We start from the raw sequence: 27,996 nt of genomic DNA on the forward strand, positions 1-27,996 counted from the left end.
ATAACATGCACAAAACGCAAGGTGGCGCTGCTGGCTAAAAAGAGAAAAAAATAATCGCATAAAGGATGTTGCAGATTCCAGTGTTAAGAGCAAAACTGGCCAGACCAGTAAAGTAGAGGAAAGGAAACCACTGTAATAGGAGTTGGGGGAAAGTGGGGATCCCTCCCCACAAGCATTGCTATTGTCCAGCTCATTTCTAAGGATTCCGCTGATGTCACTTCTGAGAGTTGCTTGAGGCTGAAAGTGTTTTTGAAAGACTGGTTAAATGAAGAATGGAGGCCAGAGTGGTGCGTACTGTGAAGAAAAGGCAAGTCCTATTTCTTTGTGTATTTCTGGGAGTGTCTTGGGCTGGTGCGGAACAGCTTCGGTATTTTGTGGAAGAGGAAACAGAGAGAGGCACCTTTCTGGCCAACCTAGCAAATGACCTGGGGTTGGGGGTGGGGGAACTGTCAGCAAGGGGACCCAGAATTGTTTCAGATCAGAACATGCCATTTTTACTACTTGACCCGCTTACTGGTCATTTACTTCTAAATGAGAAATTAGACCGAGAGGAACTGTGTGGTCCCACAGAGCCGTGTGTGCTGCCTTTCCAGTTGTTACTGGAAAAGCCTCTTCAGATTTTCCGTGCTGAGTTATGGGTCAGAGACATCAACGATCATTCTCCAGTATTTCTAGATAGAGAGATTACCTTGAAAATATTAGAAAGTACCACTCCAGGGGCAGCATTTCTCCTAGAAAGTGCACAGGATTCAGATGTTGGAACTAACAACCTGAGAAACTACACCATTAGCCCCAATGCCTATTTCCGTATTACTGTCCATGATAGTGGGGAGGGGATTATCTATCCTGAATTGGTTCTGGATAGGGTGCTGGATCGTGAAGAGGTGCTTGAGCTCACTTTAACCCTCACAGCCTTGGATGGTGGCTCTCTAGCCAGATCCGGGACTGCCTTGGTACCCATTCTGGTTTTGGACATAAATGACAACATCCCTGAATTTGTACAGTCTCTCTACAAGGTGCAGGTGCCAGAGAATAGCCCTGTTGGCTCCCTGGTTGTCACCGTGTCAGCTAGAGATTTAGATACTGGAAGTAATGGAGAAATAGTTTATGCATTTTTTTACGCTACTGAAAGAATTCTCAAAACGTTTCAAATCAATCCAACATCCGGCAATCTTCATCTTAAAGCTGCACTGAACTACGAGGAAATGCAAACTTACACATTAACTATTCAGGCCAAAGACGGCGGAGGGCTTTCTGGAAAATGTACTGTGATGGTTCAGGTAACAGATATAAATGATAACCCACCAGAACTGCTCATGTCATCATTTACTAGCCCAATTAAAGAAAACTCACCCGAGACGGTCGTAGCTGTTTTCAGGATTCGAGACAGAGATTCAGGGAACAATGCAAAGACAGTGTGCTCCATCCCAGATGACCTCCCCTTCGTTCTGAAGCCATCTATAGAGAATTACTATACCCTGGTAACCGAAAGCCCGCTGGACAGAGAAAAAAGAGTCGAGTACAACATCACCATCACCGTCACAGACATGGGGACTCCCAGGCTGAAAACGGAGCACAACATAACAGTGCTGGTGTCCGACGTCAACGACAACGCCCCCGCCTTCACCCAGGCCTCCTACACCCTGCGGGTCCGCGAGAACAACAGCCCCGCCCTGCACATCGGCACCGTCAGCGCCACAGACACAGACGCCGGCGCCAACGCCCAGGTCACCTACTCGCTGCTGCCGCCCGCCGACCTGCACGTGCCCCTGGCCTCCCTCGTGTCCATCAACGCCGACAACGGCCACCTGTTCGCCCTGCGGTCCCTGGACTACGAGGCCCTGCGCGCCTTCGAGTTCCGCGTGGGCGCCGCCGACCGCGGCTCGCCGCCGCTGAGCAGCCAGGCGCTGGTGCGCGTGCTCGTGGAGGACGACAACGACAACGCGCCCTTCGTGCTGTACCCGCTGCAGAACACCTCGGCGCCCTGCACCGAGCTGCTGCCCAGGGCGGCCGAGCCGGGCTACCTGGTGACCAAGGTGGTGGCGGTGGACGGCGACGCGGGCCAGAACGCCTGGCTGTCGTACCAGCTGCTCAAGGCCACGGAGCCCGGGCTGTTCGGCGTGTGGGCGCACAACGGCGAGGTGCGCACGGCCAGGCCGCTGAGCGAGCGCGACGCGGCCAGGCACAGGCTGCTGGTGCTGGTCAAGGACAATGGCGAGCCGCCGCTGTCGGCCAGCGTCACGCTGCACGTGCTGCTGGTGGACGGCTTCTCGCAGCCCCACCTGCCGCCCCCGGAAGCGGAAGCGGAGGCGGCGGCCGCGGCGCCGGCCGACCCGCTCACCGTCTACCTGGTGGTGGCCTTGGCGTCCGTGTCGTCGCTCTTCCTCTTCTCGGTGCTGGTGTTCGTGGCGGTGCGGCTGTGCGGGCGGGGCGGGGCTGCGCGGGCGGGTCGCTGCTCGGTGCCCGAGGGCCCCTTCCCGGGCCACCTGGTGGACGTCAGTGGCACCGGCACCCTGTCCCACAGCTACCAGTACCAGGTGCGTCTGAGGGGAGATTTAGGGACCAGCGAGTTTAAGTTCCTGAAGCCGATTATCCCCAATCTTGCATCCCAGAGCATAGGCAGGGAAGTAGAAGAATATCCCTCATATCGGAATGATTCGAGTTTCTGATAAAGCATGGGGTATAAAATGCCGGTATTATGCCTGTTATAATCCTATTAAGAAATTTATCTTGATTTACCTGTAAAGGAGTGCTTTCTCACTAGTTGAAGTAGAAGTATTTTTAAAGTCATAGAATAAATTTTTTTACACTTTTCATGATCCAGTTTTAGACCTAAGAACACTCCACAAAGCATGGAATGTGTATTGTCCTCTATTTCAATTATGCTTTGTGTGCAATCTATTACATGACAAATCTTGTTTGAGACATTTTAAATTGGAATTCACTGTCCTCAAACATTATTGCTACTTTTATTTTCTGAGTTGATTAGAGTGCTGTACAATTATACCTACCCTAAATGTATTTTTTAAAAAAACTTACTATGCATCATACACTATTTTAACACTTTATATTCTAGAGGTAAACCTGTAAGAGGAGGTATTTTAGAAACGGGCAAGTAGGTGTCCACAGAGGTTCAGTGAGTTCATTAAGGTCACCAACTAATAAATGGCAGATCTGAGCATCTGTCCTAAATCCTCTGATTCTGGGGCCTGGCTATAATGCTATACTGTTTTCTCTGGTTAGATTATCATCTGGCATGTTTCTCCCTAATTAAGGAGAAATCTTTTTCTCATATTTATATTCCTGTTCAGTTTTCTCTATATTTGGAAAGAATAAGATATGTACTTGTCTGTGGCTTTATTTTTGTATAAACTAGTAATCCAGTTTTTCTGGATCAATTATTCAACTATTATTTTTAAACCTCTGATCTACCCAAATCTCAAGTGGCAAAAAAAAAACGATCAATCTGTGTTTTCTCCTTATTATCTGAACATATGACCTTCATTTCATAGAAAAGATTAATGGCCATGAATAGAAATATTACATAACTTTGATTGCTTTATTTGTTTCCTCACATTGCTGTCATTTTCCTACAGTAGTCCCGGTCTACTCTTTTTAACATGTTTTTCCCCTTTAATTTGAAAGTTTATTTTTTAAAGTTTCTGTTTAATATACTCCAGTGATTGAAAAAGTGTAAGAAAAATAATAATTTAAATATATAGTATTAAATAGAAACTAATTATCACTGAATTACTTACAGATTCTGGAGACTTAAGGAAAAGTCTTGTCTGATATAAAATTTGTAACTGCTTTTTCTTTAACAATTTTCCAGATAATTAATGCAGAATTTTGTATTCCAAATATATCAAAAAGCTAGTGCTGATAATTCATAATAGTAATATTACTGTGCATTACTAATGATATATAGTCTATGGACCAAAAAAGAGAATCTCACAGCAGTAGAACCTTAAGTTGTTTATATAGTATCAGAATAAAATTACTCATTTTTTCCAGCAAATCAATGGCATGGAAAAGGGGAGGAGGGAATTTTACACAATGAGAGAAATTAATAGACATACCAACCAGATGTAAAGGATGGTGGATTGTGTTTGGATCTTGATTCAAACAGCCATAACAACTTTGAAACAATTGGAGAAATCTGAATATAGGTGGATATTAAATAATATTAACCAAATTTCTTAGCTTGGTAAGGACATTGTAGTGTTTTTTTTTAAGATGTTAAAAGCTAGAGATGTATAATGTAGTATTTATGGGTGAATATTTAGTTTTTCTGGGATGCGAAAATGTTGGGGAGATAGGGTAAACAATTATGGAAAATAGTGATAATTGTTCTAGTTAGTTATGAGTACCTGAGTGTTCATCCTACTATTTTCCTTCATTATGGGATTTGAAATTTTTCAAAATAAAAGGTTTTTTTGAATTTACCTTGAAAAAAGAGAAGTGGAGTTAACAAAACTATGACAGCCTTCTGAGATACAGAATCAATGCTAGCATCACAGATTATACTTCTATTAGACAAACTCTCCAGCCTTTCCTGTCTAATCATTTGATATGAAAACTTCTGAGATAACCCTGCTTATGCATTCTTCTACCACAAGAATCCTAAGGGTGTTTTTTAGTCATGGCAATGAACTAATGTAAACTTGTGGCATCAAATTACATGCCAGGTGTGTCTGTGTGTGTGTATAAGGTTAATCTTTTTCTGCCTCAATTTCTTTATCTGTAAAGTGGGGAACTCACAGCAGCCCTATGTGGTAAGCACCATTAATATCTCTACCTTACAGATACGCAAACTGAGGCAGAGTTTAAATTATTTGTCCAAGGTACATAGCTACTAATTATTCCCATAGTTCCTGGCAATAAAAGTACATGATTCTGAAAGTTTCCTATGTTACTCAAATTATGCATATATATTTTTAAATTTCTGCATATATTCTTTCTCCTCAACCAGAATGCTACATAAATATTTTCTTTTTACTCCAAACTCAACTAGCATTTTTCAAAGTAGTCTCTACTAATTTCATTTCTCCTGTAAGGCCTTCAGACAGTTGTCTCAACCATAGGGTTTGGCGATAGTAAAAAGTGTTGTAACCTTACATAGCTGAGTGGTACATACTGGCAAGAGTTGGGAATACTGCATCCATTTTCATCCCAGAAAATGTACGATCCTCTGAGGACGCGTGGTGGCGCTGCAGGATAAGAAGGTATAAACCAGAACCGCAGCTGCGGCTCTATTTACAGGCAAAACTCCCCAGCAGAACTAGGAAGCCCAAGGAAACCTTGGATGCCACAGGAGAACTGGGTCCTTTGTAAAGGACTACGCACCAGAATATTTCTGAGGTATCTTGTGGAAGAACCAGCCTCTGATACTGAGGGCTTTACAGCACAGCGGAACTATCCTCGCCTGAAGCTACACCGAGGAAGAACAATGGAGTCCAGCAGGAAGCTCATTTGCAGACAAAGGCAAGTCCTTTTTTTCTTTCTTTTCTTGGGCTTGGCTCAGGCAGGCTCTGAACCTAGGCGCTATTCTGTGGTGGAGGAAACTGAGGGGAGCTCTTCAGTAACCAATTTAGCAAAGGACCTGGGTCTGGGGCATGGGGAACTCTCCAGGAGGGGAGCTAGAGTCATTTTCAAAGGAAATAAACTGCATTTACAGCTCGATCAGGAGACTGGGGATTTACTGCTTAATGAGAAACTGGACCGGGAGGAACTGTGTGGTCACACAGAGCCCTGTGTGCTGCGTTTCCAGGTGTTGCTAGAGAATCCCTTAGAGTTTTTTCAAGCTGAGTTACAAGTAATAGACATAAATGACCATGCTCCAGTGTTCATAGACAGAGATATGTTGCTAAAAATACCAGAGAGCACTTCTCCTGGAACTACCTTTCCTCTGAAGAACGCTCAGGATGTGGATGTAGGCCGAAATAATATTGAAAACTATATAATCAGTCCTAACTCCAATTTTCGGGTCATCACCCGAAAACGCAGTGATGGCAAGAAATATCCCGAACTTGTGCTGGACAAAGTGCTGGATCGTGAAGAGGAACCTGATCTCAGGTTAACCCTCACTGCTCATGATGGCGGCTCTCCACCCAGGTCTGGCACCGCTCAGATTTACATCGAAGTCGTGGACATCAACGATAACGCCCCTGAATTTGAGCAGCCTTTCTTTAGGGTGCAGATCCCTGAGGACAGTCCAGTAGGCTTCCTGATTGCCAACGTCTCTGCTACGGATATAGACACAGGAGTCAATGGAGAGATTTCCTATTCACTTTTCCAGGCTTCAGAAGAGATTAGCAAAACCTTTGAGATCAGCCCCATGACAGGAGAAATTCGACTGAAAAAACAACTTGATTTTGAAACAACTCAGTCCTATGAGGTCAATATCGAGGCCAGAGATACTGGAGGTCTTTCTGGAAAATGTACTGTTCTGATTCAAGTCATGGATGTGAACGACAATGCCCCTGAAGTCACCATGTCTGCACTTACCAGACAGATCCCTGAAAACCGGCCCGAGACGGTGGTTGCAGTTTTCAGTGTTTCAGATCTTGATTCGGAAGAGAATGGGAAAATACGTTGCTCCATTCAAGACGATCTACCTTTTTTCTTGAAATCCTCCACGGAAAACTTTTACACCCTCGTAACCGAGAGACCGCTAGACAGAGAGACCAGAGGGGAATACAATGTCACCATCACCGTCACGGACTTGGGGACACCAAAGCTGAAAAAACAGCACAACATAACAGTGCTGGTGTCCGACGTCAACGACAACGCCCCCGCCTTCACCCAGGCCTCCTACACCCTGCGGGTCCGCGAGAACAACAGCCCCGCCCTGCACATCGGCACCGTCAGCGCCACAGACACAGACGCCGGCGCCAACGCCCAGGTCACCTACTCGCTGCTGCCGCCCGCCGACCCGCACGTGCCCCTGGCCTCCCTCGTGTCCATCAACGCCGACAACGGCCACCTGTTCGCCCTGCGGTCCCTGGACTACGAGGCCCTGCGCGCCTTCGAGTTCCGCGTGGGCGCCGCCGACCGCGGCTCGCCGCCGCTGAGCAGCCAGGCGCTGGTGCGCGTGCTCGTGGAGGACGACAACGACAACGCGCCCTTCGTGCTGTACCCGCTGCAGAACACCTCGGCGCCCTGCACCGAGCTGCTGCCCAGGGCGGCCGAGCCGGGCTACCTGGTGACCAAGGTGGTGGCGGTGGACGGCGACGCGGGCCAGAACGCCTGGCTGTCGTACCAGCTGCTCAAGGCCACGGAGCCCGGGCTGTTCGGCGTGTGGGCGCACAACGGCGAGGTGCGCACGGCCAGGCCGCTGAGCGAGCGCGACGCGGCCAGGCACAGGCTGCTGGTGCTGGTCAAGGACAATGGCGAGCCGCCGCTGTCTGCCAGCGTCACGCTGCACGTGCTGCTGGTGGACGGCTTCTCGCAGCCCCACCTGCCGCCCCCGGAAGCGGAAGCGGAGGCGGCGGCCGCGGCGCCGGCCGACCCGCTCACCGTCTACCTGGTGGTGGCCTTGGCGTCCGTGTCGTCGCTCTTCCTCTTCTCGGTGCTGGTGTTCGTGGCGGTGCGGCTGTGCGGGCGGGGCGGGGCTGCGCGGGCGGGTCGCTGCTCGGTGCCCGAGGGCCCCTTCCCGGGCCACCTGGTGGACGTCAGCGGCACCGGCACCCTGTCCCACAGCTACCAGTATGAGGTGTGTCTAATGGGAGATACTGGGGCCAGTGAGTTCAAGTTTCTGAAGCCGACTGTGCCCAATTTTCAAGGCCATTCCCCAGGGCCAGAAATAGAACAAATCCCTAACTTTAGTAAAGACTTTGCTTTCAGTATTAAGTGACAATAATTGTTTTTCATATTCCAAATATTTTAAATTGATAATAGTTCAAGGTGATAGTTCTGTCAACCTCTCATGAATTTTTAAATTATACTAAACTTGCTTGCAAAATCTGTTTTAAAGAATGGTATCTTTTCTTCATTACTATAAAAAGCTTAATGGTCATAAATCTTGCCTCTCAAAACACTGATGAAGTGAATAGTTGTACAAGTCCTTGTTCTGGCATAGCTTAGAAATGTATTAGGGGGGGAAATGGGAAATTAATTCTATATAATTAGTTCTATTTCCTTCAGTTTTTCTTACTAGTTTTAAAACCATGAAGTATATAAGGCAGTACTGTGCTAACACACTGAGTCATGCCTAATTGGTAAGGAAAGAGAACTGATACAGTGATAATTTGGCTTTTGATTTATTATGCTCTCCTAGCACTTTGATCTTACTTTCTCTTAAAATGTTATACTAATTGTGCTTCCTTTCACTAATATGCCGGGTTTAGTTTTAATATAATTATTTTAATTGCTTTCCATTTAGTTTCATTGATGTTAAATGGTGGGGGGTGATGCTACACTGTTTATCTAGTGAGATGAAAGGGCATAGTAGGAAATTTGCGTTTCCCACTTGAGAAACATTGGTCACCTGTGACAGAAATGCAATAGCCACCCAATTTCCATTCATCTTTTCTTCTTTAGTGACAGACCCAAATTTCATTTAGAGCATTTGTGTACTTAGTCAAAAGAAGACATTTTCCCAGCCTCCTTGGCAGCTAGAACAGGGGCATTTGACTGGGTTATTGGCAATGAGAAATATATATAAATGTTGAAGACTTCCAAGAAGTCTGTTAAAAATGAGATGACTCATCTAGGAAGGGGGTCCCTTTTTGTCCTTCTCTAACTGCCCTTGCTGCTTGGAATGTGTGAGTCATGGTTGGAACACAGTCAGTCATACTGAGCCATAAAGCAACACTAAGGACAGAAGTAATGGACCAAGACAGACAGTATAGAATAAACTTCAAAGAGATAAGGATCCCTGATAATCACGAAGTCATCGTGTCATCCCTGGGTTGCCTACTGCTGAACTTTTTTACATGAGAAATAAAGGAACTTCTATCTCATTTAAGCCACCATCATTTTAGTTTTGTGCTACCTCCAGTGGAATCCAATCCTAATGATTTCACAGTAAGATTTTTGTTAAAATATTATATAATACAGTAAAATGCACAAATCTCAAGTGTATAGTTCAATCTAACTAATCTTTGTTAAGTTTTTATTCCTTGATTTCTAGTTTAAAGTAGAGTGCTTTACATTCATTACTTTTCCAATCCTCTGCCAAACCTGAAGGAAGCATATTATCTCCTCTTTTACATATGATAAAACAGCAGCTTCGAGAAGCTAAATAACTTGCTCACAATTCTGAAGTAATAAAAGGAAAATCTGAAATATATTCTGAGTCCACTTGAATTGAGTGCCCCACTTCTTAACCCATACGGTAGGCATTAATTGATATCATTTTCTTCCTAACTAAGGAAGTGAAATCCACCTACTCCACGAATTGAACTCCTGTGTAGAAATGTGACTTTTAGTCTATAGCTTGCATTTGTTTCTATATCAAGGACCACAGTGCTCTGGACCAATAAACCCAACGTTCTTACAGAAGTACTGACTTAAGTAAGCTGGGTCAGACACCACAATCAACCTTCATTATGATCAGATAGCCTGATTATCTTCCTGTACCTTCACAACATATCACATTCGTTGTTGCAGAAATGAATGTCCTGAATAGGGAGTAGAATTACCCTATGGTTGTATTTCTCCCCCAACCCCATTTTTATTTAAAAATCATAGGGTTGTGCTTCTATATAAAGTTTGTGTATCTAGCAATATAAAATACTGGCATATTTTAAAAAAACAAAAAAGAAGTGGAAACTTAGAACCCTTTTGATTCAATGGTCTTATGACTTTAAAAAGAAAAAAATGCAAGACTCAGAATTTTGGAGTGGTTGGTGTGCCTCTCTTCATTTTAATTTTTGACTGGCTGCCTGTATGTTGATGACGATGTAGCTGTGCTGTTTGTGCCACTGCTGCTGCCATGGCCATTTGATGCTGCAAGAATTGCAGTTGTTGGATCTGTTGCTTCTGCTGTTGAAAGGCACTATATGGTTGTATTTCTTGAGCTTCTTGTACTATTCCTTTTTCTGTCAACCCTAACATACATTTCTCTATATTTTGAAAGTTTAAACTTGTTTTATTGTATACATTTTGTAAGTCCCTTATTCACATTAAATATACTCTTTGAAATCAGTTGCTATTCTAGTAGTAATTCTAAATGAAATAACTAATTTCAGAAAAGTATAGGCAATGATGTGGAGGAATTTTTATCACTAAATAATTTAGAGATTCTGGAAATTTAATAGAACTAAAACTGGTAGGCTACAGTTATTTTCTATTAAAATTAACCATATATCTTTGACAATTCCTCTTTAAAATTATGCTGAAAAAAGATTTAGAGGGTCATATATTACTTTAGTTCTGACAGGATGGCTCACAAGAGCTGAATCAGGCATTCTTTAGCATTTGCTGTGATTATGTTATTCTTGTAGAGTGATAAATTTTTGTGGAGTCAGATTCTTGGTGCATAAAAATTCATGCCTATGTTATATATTAGTTTTCACTGCTACTATTAAAAATTATCACAAAAGAAGAAAATTACCACAAATGAAGTTGCTTAAAGCAATAAAAATGTACTACTATATAATTCTCTAGGTCTAATGTCTGATATGGGTCCAACTGGACTAAATTCAGGATGTCTGCAAGAGTGAATTCCCTCTTGGTGGCTCTAGAGGAGAATCCATTTCTCTGTCTTTTCCAGCTTCTAGATGCTGCCTATGTTATTTGACTCAAGGCCCCTTTCACCCATCTTAAAAGCTGGTAACATTGTGTCTCTTAGTCCAGTTCTTCCATAATCGCATCTCCTGATCATAGCCAGGAAAGGTTCTGTCCCACGTAGATAATCTAGAATAATCTTCTCTTCATGAAGTTCTCAATTTAATTACATCTATGAATTCTCTTTTGCCGTGTGAGATAACATATTTACAGACTGTGGGGATTAGTGCATGGATAGCTTCAAATGGGTGACCATTATTCTGCCTTCCCAGGTTAGATGCTTGGAGGAAAATTATTCAGTCTAGCAGTACCACATATGGCCAAAGAAAAGCATATAAAGACCTTTATAACAGGAGTTCAGACCTCAGTGCCTAGATACTTTAACCCTAGACAAGGTGTTTAACAAAATTCTAAAGACTGTTAACAAAAACACTGAATTTATAAAGATATCATTAATCTTTACCACAATCCAATTTAAATTATAAAAATAGAAAACCTGAACAGAAGAATTCAAATACAATAAGCAACTTGTTCTAAATAACTCTTAAAACTCAGTTACAAAAAGACAAGTAACCCAACATAACAATAGGCAAAATCTGAATAGACATTTCTCTGAGGAAGATACACAAATGACCAATAAGCATATGAAAAGATGTTCAACATCATTAGCCATCAGAGAAATACAGATCAAAATCACAATGACATATGACTTCATACCCACTAGGATGGCTAAAATTAAAAAGTCAGTAACAGTATTAAATAACAAGTTTTGGGAGGATGTGGAAAAATCAAAATGCTGATACAATGCTGTTGAGAATGTGAAATAGTATAGCCTCTTTGGAAAACAGTCTGGAAGCGCCTCATTTAAACATAGAGATAACAAATGACCTAGCAATTCTACTCCTAGAGAAATGAAGACATATGTCCACACAAATATTTGTATATGAATGTTGATAGCAGCATTATTCATAATAGCCAAAAGGTGAAAGCAACCTAAATGTCCATCAACAGATGAATGGATAATCAAAATGTGATATGTCTATACTGAAATGCTATTTGGCCATAAAAAGGAATAAAATGTTGATACATGCTATTATTTGGGTTAAACATGCTAAGTGAAAGAAGTCAAGTCACAAAACTCCACATATTATTTTTTTCATATGAAAGTCCAGAGTACAGAACTCTGTATTGACAGAAAGTAAATTAGTTGTTGATTAGGGCTCAGTGCAGGAGGGATAAGGGTATAGGATGATAACTAAAGGGTATGGGTTTTTTTTTCTGATGTAATGAAAATGTTCTAAAATTGACTGTGGTGATGGATGCATTACAGTGTGTGAATATACTAAAAGCCATTGAATTGTATACTTTAAATGAGAGAGTTGTGGTGGTATGTGAATTACATCTCATTAAAGCTGTTTTTTAAAAAGAATAAAACAGAAGTTATTATTGTCATGATAAAAAAAAATCCCCAAACATGGCAAGCCTAACCTTGAGACTATCTATTTGGGAAATAACTTTCCAATAACTTGAAAGTTTTGAAAACTCACAGCCCTCAGCTTAGGTGTTGGAAAGAAGAGGAAGTTATCTACTCTTTCATAAGGTATTGGTAAGGCATCACTGATTGCTGTTTTGCAGTGTTCACTCATTTGTAATTCTACCATAAAAATGATGTACTTGTGAAGCTGTTCCCATGTTACTGCGGAAATATTTTGCTCCTACTTGGATATTTTTCTCAGCTTAAATGTTAATTAAATTATTGTATTTAATCATTAATCCCAAATAGCTTTAAACAGCCAACATAAGTGAAAGTTTGCTCTTTGTACTCCTCCTGTGCAACAACACAGCTCCCTCTGAACTCAAAAAAAAACCCACACAAGAATAGAACTCAAGTGTTTTATATTACAGAAAACAGTTTATACAAGCTACTTGGTATATTTAGGAGAATTTTGCATCCAATGTTAAACCAGAAAAATAAGACGCAGTGAAAACACATGGTGGCGCTGCAGGTTAAGGTGATGAAAACCAGAATTGTCTACGTAGCTCCAGTATTCAGCCAGTTTCACACTGCCTGGAAGCTGAAGAATCTCAGGCAGAGCAAAAGTGAGTGTGAAACCTCTTCAGAACTATATTTAGCGATATAGTTCTGATTTGCTGGAGTGCAGGTCCCAGCTACTAGGATCCTGGCCATATATGAAGCTCCTGTGAACCGAGTTTTCAGGAAAGAGCAATGGAGATGGGATGGATGCACAGTTGGAGACAAAGGCAAGTCCTAGTTTTCTTTGTTTTGCTGAGCATGTCTGGGGCGAGTGCCGAGTTGGGGCCCTATTCAGTAGTGGAAGAAACAGAGAGAGGTTCCTTTGTGACAAATTTAGGAAAAGACCTGGGGTTGGGGTTGACAGAGATGTTCACTCGAGCGGCCCGGATAATTTCCCAGGGGAGCAAAGAGCATTTGCAGCTCAAGGTTCAGACTGGGGATTTGCTCATAAACGAGAAACTAGATCGAGAGGAGCTATGCGGTCAAACTGAGCCTTGTTTACTATATTTCCAAGTGTTAATGGAAAAACCCTTAGAGATATTTCAGGCTGAACTGAGGGTGAAAGACATAAATGACCATTCCCCCGTGTTCACTGAAAGAGAAATGATTTTAAAAATACCGGAAAACAGTCTGCCAGGAATTTCATTCCCTCTGAGTAACGCTCTGGACCTGGATGTAGGGAGCAACAATGTTCAGAACTATAAAATCAGCCCCAACTCCCATTTCCGGGTTCTAACCCGCAATCGCAACGACGGCAGAAAATACCCTGAGCTGGTACTGGACAAAGAGCTGGATCGGGAGGAAGAGCAAGAAATCTCATTAACCCTAACAGCATTGGATGGAGGCTCTCCGCCTCGGTATGGGACTGTCCAGGTGCACATTGAAGTGATTGACAGCAACGATAATGCCCCCGAGTTTGAGCAGTCGCTCTACAAGGTGCATATTCCTGAGAACAGCCCTGTGGGTTCACTGGTTGTCACTGTCTCTGCCAGCGATGTAGACAGTGGAGTCTACGGGAAAATATCATATACATTCTTTCAGCCTTCAGAAGATATTAGTAAAACTTTGGAGGTAAACCCTATGACAGGCGAAATTCGACTAAGAAAACAAGTAGATTTTGAAACAGTTCTGTCTTATGAAGTGGACATCAAGGCTACTGATGGGGGAGGTCTTTCAGGAAAATGCACTCTTCTCCTGCAGATAGTGGATGTGAATGATAATCCCCCAGAAGTGACAATCTCTGCACTCACCAGCCCCATCCCTGAGAACTCGCCTGAGACTATGGTTGCAGTTTTCAGTGTTTCAGATCCTGACTCAGGGGACAATGGGAAAACTATTTCCTCCATCCAGGACGACCTTCCTTTTCTTCTAAAACCTTCAGTCAAGAACTTTTACTCCTTGGTAACCAGGAGAGCACTAGATAGGGAAGAAAGAGCCGAGTACAACATCACCATCACCGTCACAGACATGGGGACTCCCAGGCTGAAAACCCAGCACAACATAACAGTGCTGGTGTCCGACGTCAACGACAACGCCCCCGCCTTCACCCAGGCCTCCTACACCCTGCGGGTCCGCGAGAACAACAGCCCCGCCCTGCACATCGGCACCGTCAGCGCCACAGACACAGACGCCGGCGCCAACGCCCAGGTCACCTACTCGCTGCTGCCGCCCGCCGACCCGCACGTGCCCCTGGCCTCCCTCGTGTCCATCAACGCCGACAACGGCCACCTGTTCGCCCTGCGGTCCCTGGACTACGAGGCCCTGCGCGCCTTCGAGTTCCGCGTGGGCGCCGCCGACCGCGGCTCGCCGCCGCTGAGCAGCCAGGCGCTGGTGCGCGTGCTCGTGGAGGACGACAACGACAACGCGCCCTTCGTGCTGTACCCGCTGCAGAACACCTCGGCGCCCTGCACCGAGCTGCTGCCCAGGGCGGCCGAGCCGGGCTACCTGGTGACCAAGGTGGTGGCGGTGGACGGTGACGCGGGCCAGAACGCCTGGCTGTCGTACCAGCTGCTCAAGGCCACGGAGCCCGGGCTGTTCGGCGTGTGGGCGCACAACGGCGAGGTGCGCACGGCCAGGCCGCTGAGCGAGCGCGACGCGGCCAGGCACAGGCTGCTGGTGCTGGTCAAGGACAATGGCGAGCCGCCGCTGTCGGCCAGCGTCACGCTGCACGTGCTGCTGGTGGACGGCTTCTCGCAGCCCCACCTGCCGCCCCCGGAAGCGGAAGCGGAGGCGGCGGCCGCGGCGCCGGCCGACCCGCTCACCGTCTACCTGGTGGTGGCCTTGGCGTCCGTGTCGTCGCTCTTCCTCTTCTCGGTGCTGGTGTTCGTGGCGGTGCGGCTGTGCGGGCGGGGCGGGGCTGCGCGGGCGGGTCGCTGCTCGGTGCCCGAGGGCCCCTTCCCGGGCCACCTGGTGGACGTCAGCGGCACCGGCACCCTGTCCCACAGCTACCAGTACCAGGTGCGTCTGAGCGGAGGTACTGGGACCAGCGAGTTCAAGTTCCTCAAACCAACTATCCCCAATCTGGAATCCCAGAGTACAGGGAGGGAAATAGAAGAAAATCCCTCGTTTAGGAATAGCTTTGGGATTTAATTATTGATAAAAACCTAGTTAATAAAGATATTTACTCCTAATATTTTTAATTAAACTTTTTATCCACACCACCAATAGGGTATTATTTAATTTTCTCTATTTGGTTTATCCTCAATTTCTATTTTCTGCTTAACTTTACAAGTTTCCTTTTCTTCATATTTTAGTCCAATGAAGTATTTCTCACTAGAATTCCAATGAGTGAAGTTAAGCTTTGTTGTCAAAGTGGAGATCACTTACATTTTTTCCCACTTTATAGAGGTCTTTATTGATTTTGTGTTTACATTTGAAATTTCAGTTTTCCTTTTCCTAGAACTTTGTCAATTATCTGTCCATGGGATCTAGATATTTACTATTCGACATTTCTAACATTTTTATTTCAAAATTGGTGTTTTTGTTGGTTTGTCAGCTTCAATTTTCATTACAGCAATTTTCTTAAACCATGTTACTTTTTAAAATAATTCCCTTCCCCTGTATTGGTATCTGCCTATTTAAAATAGAATATCCCCATTGGGTGCTATAATAAATAAATCTCTAATCAGTCTTATCTGAAAATAACAAGAAACACAATTGTAAGATACTGAGTTTGTGTATGTGTGTTTAAGTTTGGAGACAAAAAAGCAAAATTTAGGTATTCTATAATATCACATAGAAACATTTAATAATTTGTTCCTCTTAATTCTGTTTGAAAAAATCAGAGGTCCCCATTAAGTTTTTAATGGCTAACACAGTCCCATTCAGTTGGAAAAAAAATAAAGAAGTCATCAAAAAGAGGTCTGTATTACATGTTGTGGTGTTTATATTCAACCATTAGTGTTTTTGAAAGTAGCTAGCCTTTTCCCAGTACAATAGCTTTCAGTTTAATCTGTATCCTTTGCTTATCGTGGAAAAAATAGTGTCTTTCTAAATATGAGGGCTTGAACAAAATTCTCTGTGAGGCAAATGTTTTAATGTTGTTCTTACTTTCAGTAGTAGTTAGGGTGGGCTTTAGTATGGTCTACTCTTTATTTTGTGCAGAGAAATTAGATCCCACTAAAATTCATTAAGAGCAACATTAAAATAAAAGTCAGTTTCTTTAATTCTACAAGTATTTTAAAGCAATTGTTAGAAAAATAAGGATATATGAAAGAAAGAACAAACTGCAAAGAATGAGTAAGTTAAAGAGCAGTTTTCAAATTATAAGGATTTAAAGGCACTAAAAATTATCTCATATCCTACTCACTAGAGTTTATTTATGCATGCCTTAATACAGCAAGTATTTAGTGAATGTCTGATATGCCAGCCAATGAGGAATAAGACATCATTTCCATTCTTAACTAGATCACATACTGAAGAAAGGACAGACTATCATGAAATCAGGGAACAAAAATAGTTACAAGGCAATTACGCAAGTTTTTTTTTTTTTCAGAGCACAGAGGAGATACAGCCTAAATGCTTCCTTCTAGATTATACAGTGATTATTCTATTGAGGCAGTGTAACTAGGTTTTGAAAAAGTTTGTTGAAGAAGGTGTGAAAAGTTTCTTTTGTCAGTTTGGGGGGTTCCTAGGCCCAATTTTGGAAAAGTAAAATCTATTACTTCGATGGTCCCAGAGATCACCATAATTTTCCCCTAGGTTCCTCACAGTGCATAGGAGTAGTGTTTGGAGTGAAAGGCTTAGTACAGAACTAAATCTAGTACAATGAAGTGGACAAAGTTAACTGCTAGAAACATTCTTTTTCCAACTGTTGGATTTTTAACTTTCCCCCATGAAGCAGTAAAAAACTTCAACAATGTGAACAGTTCTCCAACATTCTGTTTTGTGAAACAAAGAAAATAAAAATGAAATATTTAAATGATCCACTAAAGAACAAATTTATAAATATTTACAACCGCTCAAATCAGGTACAGCCATTTGAGTCTGTTGGAGGCCACGCGGTGGCGCTGCAGGCTAAAGAGATGGGGAGAAAAAACAACTGAGAATGCTGCGTAAGTCACTAACAAAACAAAAAAACAAAAAAAAAAAAAAAGAAAGAAAGAAAGATTGCGGCAGGTAGGCCAGAAGAAAAGCTGTAGCGGCTCAAGATTAGAAAAGGAAAAATCCCAAGACCCTTGCTCCTACATGGATTAGGTCTGGGGTTTGCGGCTGCTGTTTCTTAATGCTGGGATCTGTGGTTGTGACCAGTATTGAGGAAATACTTGTTCAGAAGAAGCTATGGAGGTTGGAAGGTTGCGCTTCTCAAGACAAAGGCAAGTCCTGTTTCTCTTTCTGTTTTGGGGAGTATCCTTGGCAGGTTCTGGGTTTGGACGTTATTCAGTGACAGAGGAAACAGAGAGAGGATCGTTTGTGGTCAATCTAGCAAAGGATCTGGGGCTAGGGGACCGGGAGCTGGTTGCAAGAGGAGCCCGGGTGGTCTCTGATGATAACAAACAACACTTGCTCCTGGATTCTCAGACTGGGGATTTGCTCACAAATGAGAAATTGGACCGGGAAAAGCTGTGTGGGCCCACAGAGCCCTGTATGCTGTATTTCCAAATTTTAATGGATAACCCCTTTCAGATTTACCGGGCTGAGCTGAGGGTAAGGGACATAAATGATCATTCACCAGTGTTTCAAGACAAAGAGACACTCTTAAAAATATTAGAAAATACAGCCGAAGGGACTGCATTTCAGCTAGAAAGAGCACAGGATTCAGATGGAGGACTTAATGGTGTCCAAAATTATACCATCAACCCCAACTCTTTTTTCCATATTAAAATTAGTGACAGTGACGAAGGCATAATATACCCAGAGCTAGTTTTGGACAGGGCGCTGGATCGGGAGAAGCAGCAAGAACTCAGCTTAATACTCACTGCGCTGGATGGTGGGTCACCACCCAGGTCTGGAACCACCACTATACATATTGTGATTCTGGACATCAATGACAATGCCCCTCAGTTTTCTCAGGCAATCTACGAGACCCAGGCTCCAGAGAACAGCCCAGTAGGGTCCCTTATTGCTAAAGTCTCTGCAGCAGATGTAGACTCTGGAGTCAATGCAGACATATCCTATTCATTTTTTGATGCTTCTGAAGATATTCGAACAACCTTTCATATCAATCCTATTTCTGGGGAAATAGTTCTCAGAGTGTTGCTTGATTATGAGCTAGTGAAGTCTTATAAAATAAATATACAGGCAATCGACGGTGGGGGCCTTTCTGCAAGATGTACAGTTTTGGTGGAGGTATTGGACACCAATGACAATCCCCCCGAACTGATCATGTCATCACTTTCGAACTGTGTGGCTGAGAACTCTCCTGAGACGGTACTGGCTGTTTTTAGGATTAAAGACAGAGACTCTGGAGAAAATGGAAAGATGATTTGCTTCATTCAAGACAATCTGCCTTTTCTTCTGAAACCCTCTCTGGAGAATTTTTATATCCTAATGACAGAAGGAGCGCTGGACAGAGAAAGCCAAGCAGAGTACAACATCACCATCACTGTCACAGACATGGGGACTCCCAGACTGAAAACGGAGCACAACATTACAGTGCTGGTGTCCGACGTCAACGACAACGCCCCCACCTTCACCCAGGCCTCCTACACCCTGCGGGTCAGCGAGAACAACAGCCCCGCCCTGCACATCGGCACCGTCAGCGCCACAGACACAGACGCCGGCGCCAACGCCCAGGTCACCTACTCGCTGCTGCCGCCCGCCGACCCGCACGTGCCCCTGGCCTCCCTCGTGTCCATCAACGCCGACAACGGCCACCTGTTCGCCCTGCGGTCCCTGGACTACGAGGCCCTGCGCGCCTTCGAGTTCCGCGTGGGCGCCGCCGACCGCGGCTCGCCGCCGCTGAGCAGCCAGGCGCTGGTGCGCGTGCTCGTGGAGGACGACAACGACAACGCGCCCTTCGTGCTGTACCCGCTGCAGAACACCTCGGCGCCCTGCACCGAGCTGCTGCCCAGGGCGGCCGAGCCGGGCTACCTGGTGACCAAGGTGGTGGCGGTGGACGGCGACGCGGGCCAGAACGCCTGGCTGTCGTACCAGCTGCTCAAGGCCACGGAGCCCGGGCTGTTCGGCGTGTGGGCGCACAACGGCGAGGTGCGCACGGCCAGGCCGCTGAGCGAGCGCGACGCGGCCAGGCACAGGCTGCTGGTGCTGGTCAAGGACAATGGCGAGCCGCCGCTGTCGGCCAGCGTCACGCTGCACGTGCTGCTGGTGGACGGCTTCTCGCAGCCCCACCTGCCGCCCCCGGAAGCGGAAGCGGAGGCGGCGGCCGCGGCGCCGGCCGACCCGCTCACCGTCTACCTGGTGGTGGCCTTGGCGTCCGTGTCGTCGCTCTTCCTCTTCTCGGTGCTGGTGTTCGTGGCGGTGCGGCTGTGCGGGCGGGGCGGGGCTGCGCGGGCGGGTCGCTGCTCGGTGCCCGAGGGCCCCTTCCCGAGCCACCTGGTGGACGTCAGCGGCACCGGCACCCTGTCCCACAGCTACCAGTATGAGGTGCGTCTGACTGGAGGTACTGGGACCAACGAGTTCAAGTTCTTGAAGCCAATACTCCCCAACATTCAGGGACAAGCGCCTGAGAGAAATAGTGACGAAAACCCTCCGTTTCGAAATAGCTTTGGATTCAATTTTAAGTAAAATTCCTTTTATATTTTCATGCGCTTTTGAAATGTTATGTCAATATTAGTTTAGTTTTAAAACTCCAAGTTAAATTGTTTTGCAACTTCAAGCCTCAATTTACAGTACTATACTGTATCTATGTTTTCACAACATTATTTCTTCTTTTTGCATTAATCAGCCGTTAGCTTTAATTAGCACCCGTATCTAAATAATAGCTTTAGGTTTTAGTTATTTCCTATTGTACAAGGGCTTAGTTATTATTTTCATTCTAGAAAATTGAAGTTTTGATTTTTCTCCTAGTATATTTCATAGGCTGTATCTCATGATCCTATACACCTATTGTACTTCCTTCACCTAAGAAGACACCTGCATTTCTGACCTTACTCTAACATTCCTTTTAACCATGTTAAGAAACCACAGCATCTTGTTCTAAACAATAGTGTTTAAAAATAAATATTTCCTTACTACTCTGCTCATAATAAAAGGAGACATCCTTTTGTGAGCAGTATTGGACTAGTATAATATTCTTGTGTTCATGCTATTATTTTCATTTTATTTAAATACACTACTTATTTAATGTTTTCTAATATTTACTTTTCCTACTGTATAAAACAGCAAAATGTCTTTAAATTGAAACAAAGTGTAATAGCCTGCATGAAAACAAATATAAATAAAAATATTTTGAAAATTTGTGTAAGGCTATTGGTAGATTGTTGGAAAGATATTCACTTTATTTTGTAATATATTTTAATCATCTCAAATTCAAAAAGTAAGATGAACTAAAAATCATAAAGAACAATACTCTTAAATCTCCAGCCCTCTTCTGAGTGGTTTCTCTATAATTTATCTCAATATTACTAAGAAGTATGTTTATACTGCTATACGCTGACATTCAGTTTTATACTTTAATCACTTCTTCCATGATAAAAAAGGATTTAATTTTCTTACTTTTTAATCTCTTAATTACTTGATCTCCCCTTTCTTTCTTTTCTTATTGATATATAGTTGATGTATAATGTTAGTTTGAAGTGTACCACATAGTGATTTGACATTTGCATACATTATGAAATGATTATCACAATAAGTCTAGTAACCAACTGTACCCATACAAGTTATTATAATATTATTGATCATATTCCTGTGCTGTATATAGCCCCGCGGTTTTCAAAATGGGTTTCTAACTGGAGGTTTGTACCTCTTAATCCTCTTTACACATTTCATGCCCCTCTTACTTTCCAACTAAGAAACACACTTACAAACATTGTACATTCCATTTCTTCTATTCTCCCAATTGTGTTGTCTTAAGTTTTTTTTAAGTTAAACTAATAGTTTTTATCTATATTGTGAAGATATTTCAAAATATATATTAGTGTAGTATGATTACATTTCCTTTTTGAACATCTTTCCTAGAGCTGATGATTGTTTTTATTTGCATCATTTCTATTAATTATACTGATTTTTCATATTATCTCTCATTTGACTATCAGTCTTTCCATTTAAATATTAAAAACTGTCAGAAACCTATCAATTATATTTCTTTTCTGGAAATATTTTGCTGGGATTCCCCCTATATCTCAGCTTCAGTTACACTGTTCTATAGGCTATCGCCCTAGAACTTTTTCTCCTTTAATACTTTCCTGTGTTGGTCCTCTTTTATAGGAAACAGTATATTCAGTTGACTAACAATAGGGTTTTGAACTGTGAGTGTCCACTTATACGAGGATTTTTTCCAATGTATATACAGCTGGACCTCTGTATCTGGATTCTGCATCCAAAGATCCAACCAACTGTTGATAGCAAACTTAATACACAGTCTGAGCTTGGTTGAATCTGCAGATGCACAACGCCTTGCATAGGAAGGGCCAACTATGGGACTTGAGCGTCCTGGGAATTTGATATCCATTGGGCATTGGAACTAATCCCCCACAGATACCAAGGGACAACTGTTCTACTTTCTTAGTTTACTCCCTTATTTAGCTGACACATCAGTCAATACCTCCATAAAAATAGATGCAGAGGAGGTAAATTTTTTTTGAGATCTTGCCTTGTGAAGGTATCTTTGTTTTCATTTCATTGATAGTTTGACTGGATATAAAATTCTAGGTTGAAAACAATTTTCCCTCAGATTTTTGAAGCAGTGTTCCTTTTACTGATTGCATATAGAGTTGCTGTTCTGAAAACTGTTTCCATTCTGATTCCTGTCTCTCAATGTCACCCCATTTTTTTTCATTGTGGAAACCTTGGAAATTTTCCTCCCCTATTCTGAAAATACTTGTTTCAGTTATTTATTTATCTGGTCACATGGGTATAATGGTCACATTAACCCTGTTAATGTTCAGAATCTCACTTTCAGTTCTGAGAAATTTTCTTGTTCTATTTTCATCATAATTTCTCCCTTGAATTTTCTACATTCTCACTCTAACCATAATCGCATTAGTTAAATATTGTCTCACCTGGATTGATTCTCTCTTTTTTTTCAGTTCTTATTTTCTTTTTGTCTCTTGTTCTACTTTTTGGAAAATGTATTTTATCATTCAAGCTTTGTATTTAAGTTTTTATTTTTGGCCAACAAACATTTATTTTTAAGAGCTCTTTTTGGTTCTGAGTGTTTTTCATAGCACCTGTTATAGATCTGTAAATGTAATATCTTCTGTCATCTATAATTAATCTATTTATTCTTTTAAAATGCATTATGCAGTAAAAACTACTATCATATCTATTTTTTAAATGAGAGTGCGTCACCTGGAAATTAAGAACTTGCCTAAGATTATATAGCTAGGAAGTGGCACTTAAACCCTTATCTATTATTTATCCTACAATAAGAATACATACTTCACATTACTGTTGAGATTAGATGTGTAAACACATATGTAGCACTAGAATAATGGGTAGCACAGAGTAAATACTCAATAAATATTAGCCCTTATTAGATTTTACTACTCTGAGGATATTAGACATTTTAAAACACTTTCTTCTATTTTCACTGTGTATCTGTTTCCTCTTATTCCTTCCCCCTTTTTTTGGTGATGGTGGTTTTGGCATGTTGTAGGGACTTCCTCATGTCTTGTGGTCCTTGACTGCCTTCTCATAGTTAAGAATGATAAGTTTTCAAAATACTGACAGTCAGCTCTTTGAGTATGTGAGAATGCAGCACCTCGATGGTAAGGCATCACTCTAATGTAATTATGGTAGGATAGAGCTATTACCTTAGAAGACCCCCATATATCAGTATGTGTAAGTTTTTATTTGAGTCTTTCATATTCTCTAGATTAGAATTCTGCAATACCATCTGTGGCAGAGAGAGTCAGAGAGAGAGTCAGGCATATACCTGTGTCCTGCAAATGGAGAGTATTCCATGGAAAGGGACTAGAAGTCTCACCATTCAGGATGCCAAGTTTTGCTTGATCTCCCTATTTTGAGTTTCACTCTTCTTCTCACACCTGCACTCAGCTCTGCCTAGGGTCTCCAAAACTAGAGGTAGTCCCATTTAATTTCTTCATAGAACAAACTTTCCATTCTCTAGCCCCGAGTTACTTTCCTATGTACGATGCTGAGAGGATTTGAGAATTCAACTCTCCTATATATGTCTATAGTACCTAATAACTTCTTTTTAGTCTTTAATGGACTTCAGCCTTATACACTGGTTTCCTCCAAATCTTGTACCTAAATGGGATTATGTGGGACAGGCCTATGATTTTCTTGTGAGTACCTCTAATGCAGGAACTTTTCTTCAGACATTTCTTGGAACTGATAACTGCTCTTTCATCTGATTTCTGTCATCAAACATATGAGTGTGCATTCTTGATCTTTGCAAGTTCATGTCATTTTTATTAATTTTCTATCATTTATTGGGTATTTTAAAAGGAGGGAGGATAAGTGTGTGTGGTCAGTCCACCTAACTTTTCAAATTCTACCATTTTGTAGTGATTGACTTTTCAACCATGTTTCTAGCTTACATTTTTTAAGAGTGTAATTTGAATTTAACATTCAAAAAATGAGAACTTGTTAGACCCCTCTTCCACCCATTCTTGAGAGCACTTTTGAGACCTTAGTAGACACTGTTGGTGAAGTCTATCCAAACAATTTCCCTCATTATGTAGCAACCATGCACTTTGGTTACAACTGAAACCACCCAAACCTTAAGAGGTGGCCCCAGACAGGATTAAAACAAAGCAGAGGCCAAAGATGGGTCTTCAGATTCTGGAACTAAAATCTTTACCTATACTTCTATACCCCTGAAACAATGATTGCTTCAGCAGCAGGTACATGATCTTAGTTGGTCTGATCAGAGTAAAACTTAAGTCTTTGTTCTATGATTGGGAAAAAGACATCTCACTCTCTCTTCCTGTGCTGAAAGAGACAGCAGATTACCATAGCTGTAACTGGGCTAAATCTCAAGAACCCAAGAGAAGCTAGCTTTAGGAGTAAGCCTGCAATAGAAACTAACATGTTTTGTTTGTGTACTTATTAAATATTTTTTGTAATTTATGAGATGCTGGAACTAAATTGTGGATTTACATAATGTATTCCACACCAAAATCTTACTTTGTTTCTCTCTCAGCTCACAGTTCATTGCTACCAAGTAAATCTACAGAAAGCCTTCATTTCTATCTGTATATATCTATTTATATTGCACCTTATGGTTAATCAAGTTTCATATCCTTTGAGAAGACTTCTGAAATCACTTATGTACACCTCCCCTTCCTACCACCTAAGGAAGGCCAAGGAGTGATGGAATTCTCTTCAGTTAAACAGTCATTTATACTCTCTTTGTTTCCAGTTTTCAATTTTCTCAGAAAGACTACAAGCTTCTGGGGGCCAGGCATCACATTTTTTATTTCTGTATTCACACAAACTGAGCATTTTCAGTTGTGTGGACAGTGGGAACAGATACTTTAATGCTTTAAAAACAAATATTAACAGCATCACAAATTATAGAGTATAAAACAGTTCTTATGGAAGATGGAATATATATGTACTCACCTAAACACAATAAATAAAACAGTATTTGCTTCTGGTGGATATTTATGTGAATGGAATTTAGGTAGCTTTCATCAAACTCTGAAAATCTGTGGAGACGCATGGTGGCGCTGCAGGATAACGTCGCTGGGGGAAAAAAAAAACCTACGACGAATGATGTTCTGGACATTGTTAACCAGTGCACAGAGAGCACTAGGAAGACAGAAAGAACAAGGCTTCAAGGGGCAAACTAGAAGCTATTCAACAGGGTTAAAGCCCTTAGGCCTCCCAAGATTCTGTGGACATACCAGAACCACGTTTCCCAGAATTGTGAAGAGGAACTGAAGCGATTCAGCAGGAAGCCTTTGGGAAAGGAGTTATGGAGACCGGAGGGGCAGACACTCTGCGGATAAGGCAAGTCCTGCTTCTCTTTGTTTTGCTGGGAATGTCTCAGACGGGCTCCGAGTCTGGGCGCTATTTGGTGGCAGAGGAAATGCAGAGTGGGAGCCTTGTAGGCAATTTGGCAAAAGACCTGGGACTGGAAGTGAGTGAGCTGTTATCGAGGGGGGCTCAGGTGGTCTCTAACGATAACAAACAGCGTTTGCAGCTGGACATAAATACAGGGGATATGCTCTTAAGCGAAGCGCTGGACCGGGAGGAGCTCTGTGGTTCCACGGAGCCCTGTTTGCTGCATTTCCAGATATTAATGAAAAACCCCATGCAGTTTTTACGGATTGAGCTCCAGGTCAGGGATATAAATGACCATTCTCCCATCTTCTTAGAAAAAGAAATGCTCCTAGAAATCCCAGAGAATAGTCCTGTCGGTGCTGTGTTCTTACTAGAAAGTGCAAAGGATTTAGATGTAGGAATCAATGCTCTAAAAAGCTACACGATAAGCCCCAACTCTCATTTCCACATTAAAATGAGAGTCAATCCCGATAATAGGAAATACCCAGAGTTAGTTCTGGACAAGGCGCTTGATTATGAAGAGCAGTCTGAACTCAGCTTCATCCTCACCGCTCTGGATGGTGGGTCTCCGCCCAGGTCCGGGACTGCCATGGTTCGGGTGGTGGTAGTGGACATTAATGACAACTCCCCAGAGTTTGAGCAGCCATTTTATGAGGTGAAGATTCCAGAGGATAGCGTACTAGGAAAGCTGGTTGTCACCGTTTCAGCTTGGGATTTAGACTCGGGAAAAAATGGGGAAATATCATACGCTTTTTCCCATGCTTCAGAAGACATTCGAAAGACGTTTGAAATTAATCAAAAGTCTGGAGAAGTTAGTTTAACTGCACCCTTGGATTTTGAAACAACTGAATCATACTCAATAATCATTCAAGCCACAGATGGGGGAGGCCTTTTTGGAAAATCAACACTCAAAATTCAGGTGGTGGATGTGAATGACAATGCTCCTGAAGTGACCGTGTCATCAATTACTAGTCCAATCCCAGAAAATTCTCCGAAGACTGTGGTTATGGTTTTTAGTATTCGAGACAGAGACTCTGGGGACAACGGTAGGATGATTTGTTCTTTGTCAGAGGACCTCCCGTTCATGCTAAAATCTTCACTTGAGAATTACTACACGCTGGAAACGGACAGAACGCTGGACAGAGAGATCACGGACAAGTTCATCATCACCATCACCGTCACAGATATGGGGACTCCCAGGCTGAAAACCCAGCACAACATAACAGTGCTGGTGTCCGACGTCAACGACAACGCCCCCACCTTCACCCAGGCCTCCTACACCCTGCGGGTCCGCGAGAACAACAGCCCCGCCCTGCACATCGGCACCGTCAGCGCCACAGACACAGACGCCGGCGCCAACGCCCAGGTCACCTACTCGCTGCTGCCGCCCGCCGACCCGCACGTGCCCCTGGCCTCCCTCGTGTCCATCAACGCCGACAACGGCCACCTGTTCGCCCTGCGGTCCCTGGACTACGAGGCCCTGCGCGCCTTCGAGTTCCGCGTGGGCGCCGCCGACCGCGGCTCGCCGCCGCTGAGCAGCCAGGCGCTGGTGCGCGTGCTCGTGGAGGACGACAACGACAACGCGCCCTTCGTGCTGTACCCGCTGCAGAACACCTCGGCGCCCTGCACCGAGCTGCTGCCCAGGGCGGCCGAGCCGGGCTACCTGGTGACCAAGGTGGTGGCGGTGGACGGCGACGCGGGCCAGAACGCCTGGCTGTCGTACCAGCTGCTCAAGGCCACGGAGCCCGGGCTGTTCGGCGTGTGGGCGCACAACGGCGAGGTGCGCACGGCCAGGCCGCTGAGCGAGCGCGACGCGGCCAGGCACAGGCTGCTGGTGCTGGTCAAGGACAATGGCGAGCCGCCGCTGTCGGCCAGCGTCACGCTGCACGTGCTGCTGGTGGACGGCTTCTCGCAGCCCCACCTGCCGCCCCCGGAAGCGGAAGCGGAGGCGGCGGCCGCGGCGCCGGCCGACCCGCTCACCGTCTACCTGGTGGTGGCCTTGGCGTCCGTGTCGTCGCTCTTCCTCTTCTCGGTGCTGGTGTTCGTGGCGGTGCGGCTGTGCGGGCGGGGCGGGGCTGCGCGGGCGGGTCGCTGCTCGGTGCCCGAGGGCCCCTTCCCGAGCCACCTGGTGGACGTCAGCGGCACCGGCACCCTGTCCCACAGCTACCAGTACCAGGTGCGTCTGACCGGAGACTCTGGGAGTAATGAGTTCAAATTCTTAAAGCCAGTTTTCCCCAACCTTCCGCCCCAATGCCCTGGGAAAGAAATAGAGGAAAATCCCACCTTCTACAATAGCTTGGGGTTCAATATTCAGTGACTATAACTTTTATATTCCATATGTATGTTGTTTTTGCCATTTCCATACCAACGTTATTTTCCCCAATTTGTGTGTATTTGAAGTTATACTGATGTTATTTTTGTTTTCACATGTTCTACCCGCCTTTACTTTTAAGTGAATGTATTTGTGGTTGCAATGGAATAGTAACTTATTCTCTAACCTAGAAGATCTTCATCTGTAATTAAGTTGCCTTCTTAAATAACACTAAATCCCTTTTTGTTCATGGCCCTCTCTCCAGTTGAACTTACACTCACAATTATGCTTATGATAAAATAAAGCAGACCACTTCAAGTGTTCA

The 27,996-nt window shown here is 43.7% G+C and overlaps 3 protein-coding genes across 5 annotated transcripts; all 3 read left to right on the top strand.

Moving 5' to 3' along the window:
- The first annotated feature begins 32 nt into the window (after positions 1 to 32).
- On the top strand, positions 33 to 27,994 carry LOC102507648 (protocadherin beta-16). Of its 2 annotated transcripts, none has more exons than XM_032476946.1 (2): positions 33 to 2,537; positions 27,537 to 27,994. In XM_032476946.1, exons 1-2 carry the CDS (start codon positions 273 to 275, stop codon positions 27,675 to 27,677), a joined length of 2,406 nt encoding a protein of 801 aa, XP_032332837.1. In that variant the 5' UTR covers positions 33 to 272; the 3' UTR covers positions 27,678 to 27,994. The 2 variants fall into 2 exon arrangements, with proteins under 2 accessions (XP_032332837.1, XP_032332836.1); XM_032476945.1 differs by lacking the exon at positions 33 to 2,537 and adding an exon at positions 10,297 to 15,223.
- Positions 5,289 to 9,290, top strand: LOC116662739 (protocadherin beta-8-like). The gene has a single exon (XM_032476936.1). The coding sequence runs from the start codon at positions 5,306 to 5,308 to the stop codon at positions 7,853 to 7,855; it is 2,550 nt and encodes an 849-aa protein (XP_032332827.1). The 5' UTR covers positions 5,289 to 5,305; the 3' UTR covers positions 7,856 to 9,290.
- PCDHB10 (protocadherin beta 10) lies at positions 15,364 to 20,606 on the top strand. 2 transcript variants are annotated; one of them, XM_032476942.1, is made up of 2 exons: positions 15,374 to 17,580; positions 18,506 to 20,604. In XM_032476942.1, exon 2 carries the CDS (start codon positions 18,590 to 18,592, stop codon positions 19,949 to 19,951), a length of 1,362 nt encoding a protein of 453 aa, XP_032332833.1. In that variant the 5' UTR covers positions 15,374 to 17,580; positions 18,506 to 18,589; the 3' UTR covers positions 19,952 to 20,604. The 2 variants fall into 2 exon arrangements, with proteins under 2 accessions (XP_032332832.1, XP_032332833.1); XM_032476941.1 differs by having other exon boundaries at positions 15,364 to 20,606.
- Positions 27,995 to 27,996: the final 2 nt, after the last annotated feature.

The sequence above is a fragment of the Camelus ferus genome, chromosome 3, assembly GCF_009834535.1.
Source record: "Camelus ferus isolate YT-003-E chromosome 3, BCGSAC_Cfer_1.0, whole genome shotgun sequence".
In the NCBI taxonomy this organism is placed as follows: domain Eukaryota; kingdom Metazoa; phylum Chordata; class Mammalia; order Artiodactyla; family Camelidae; genus Camelus; species Camelus ferus.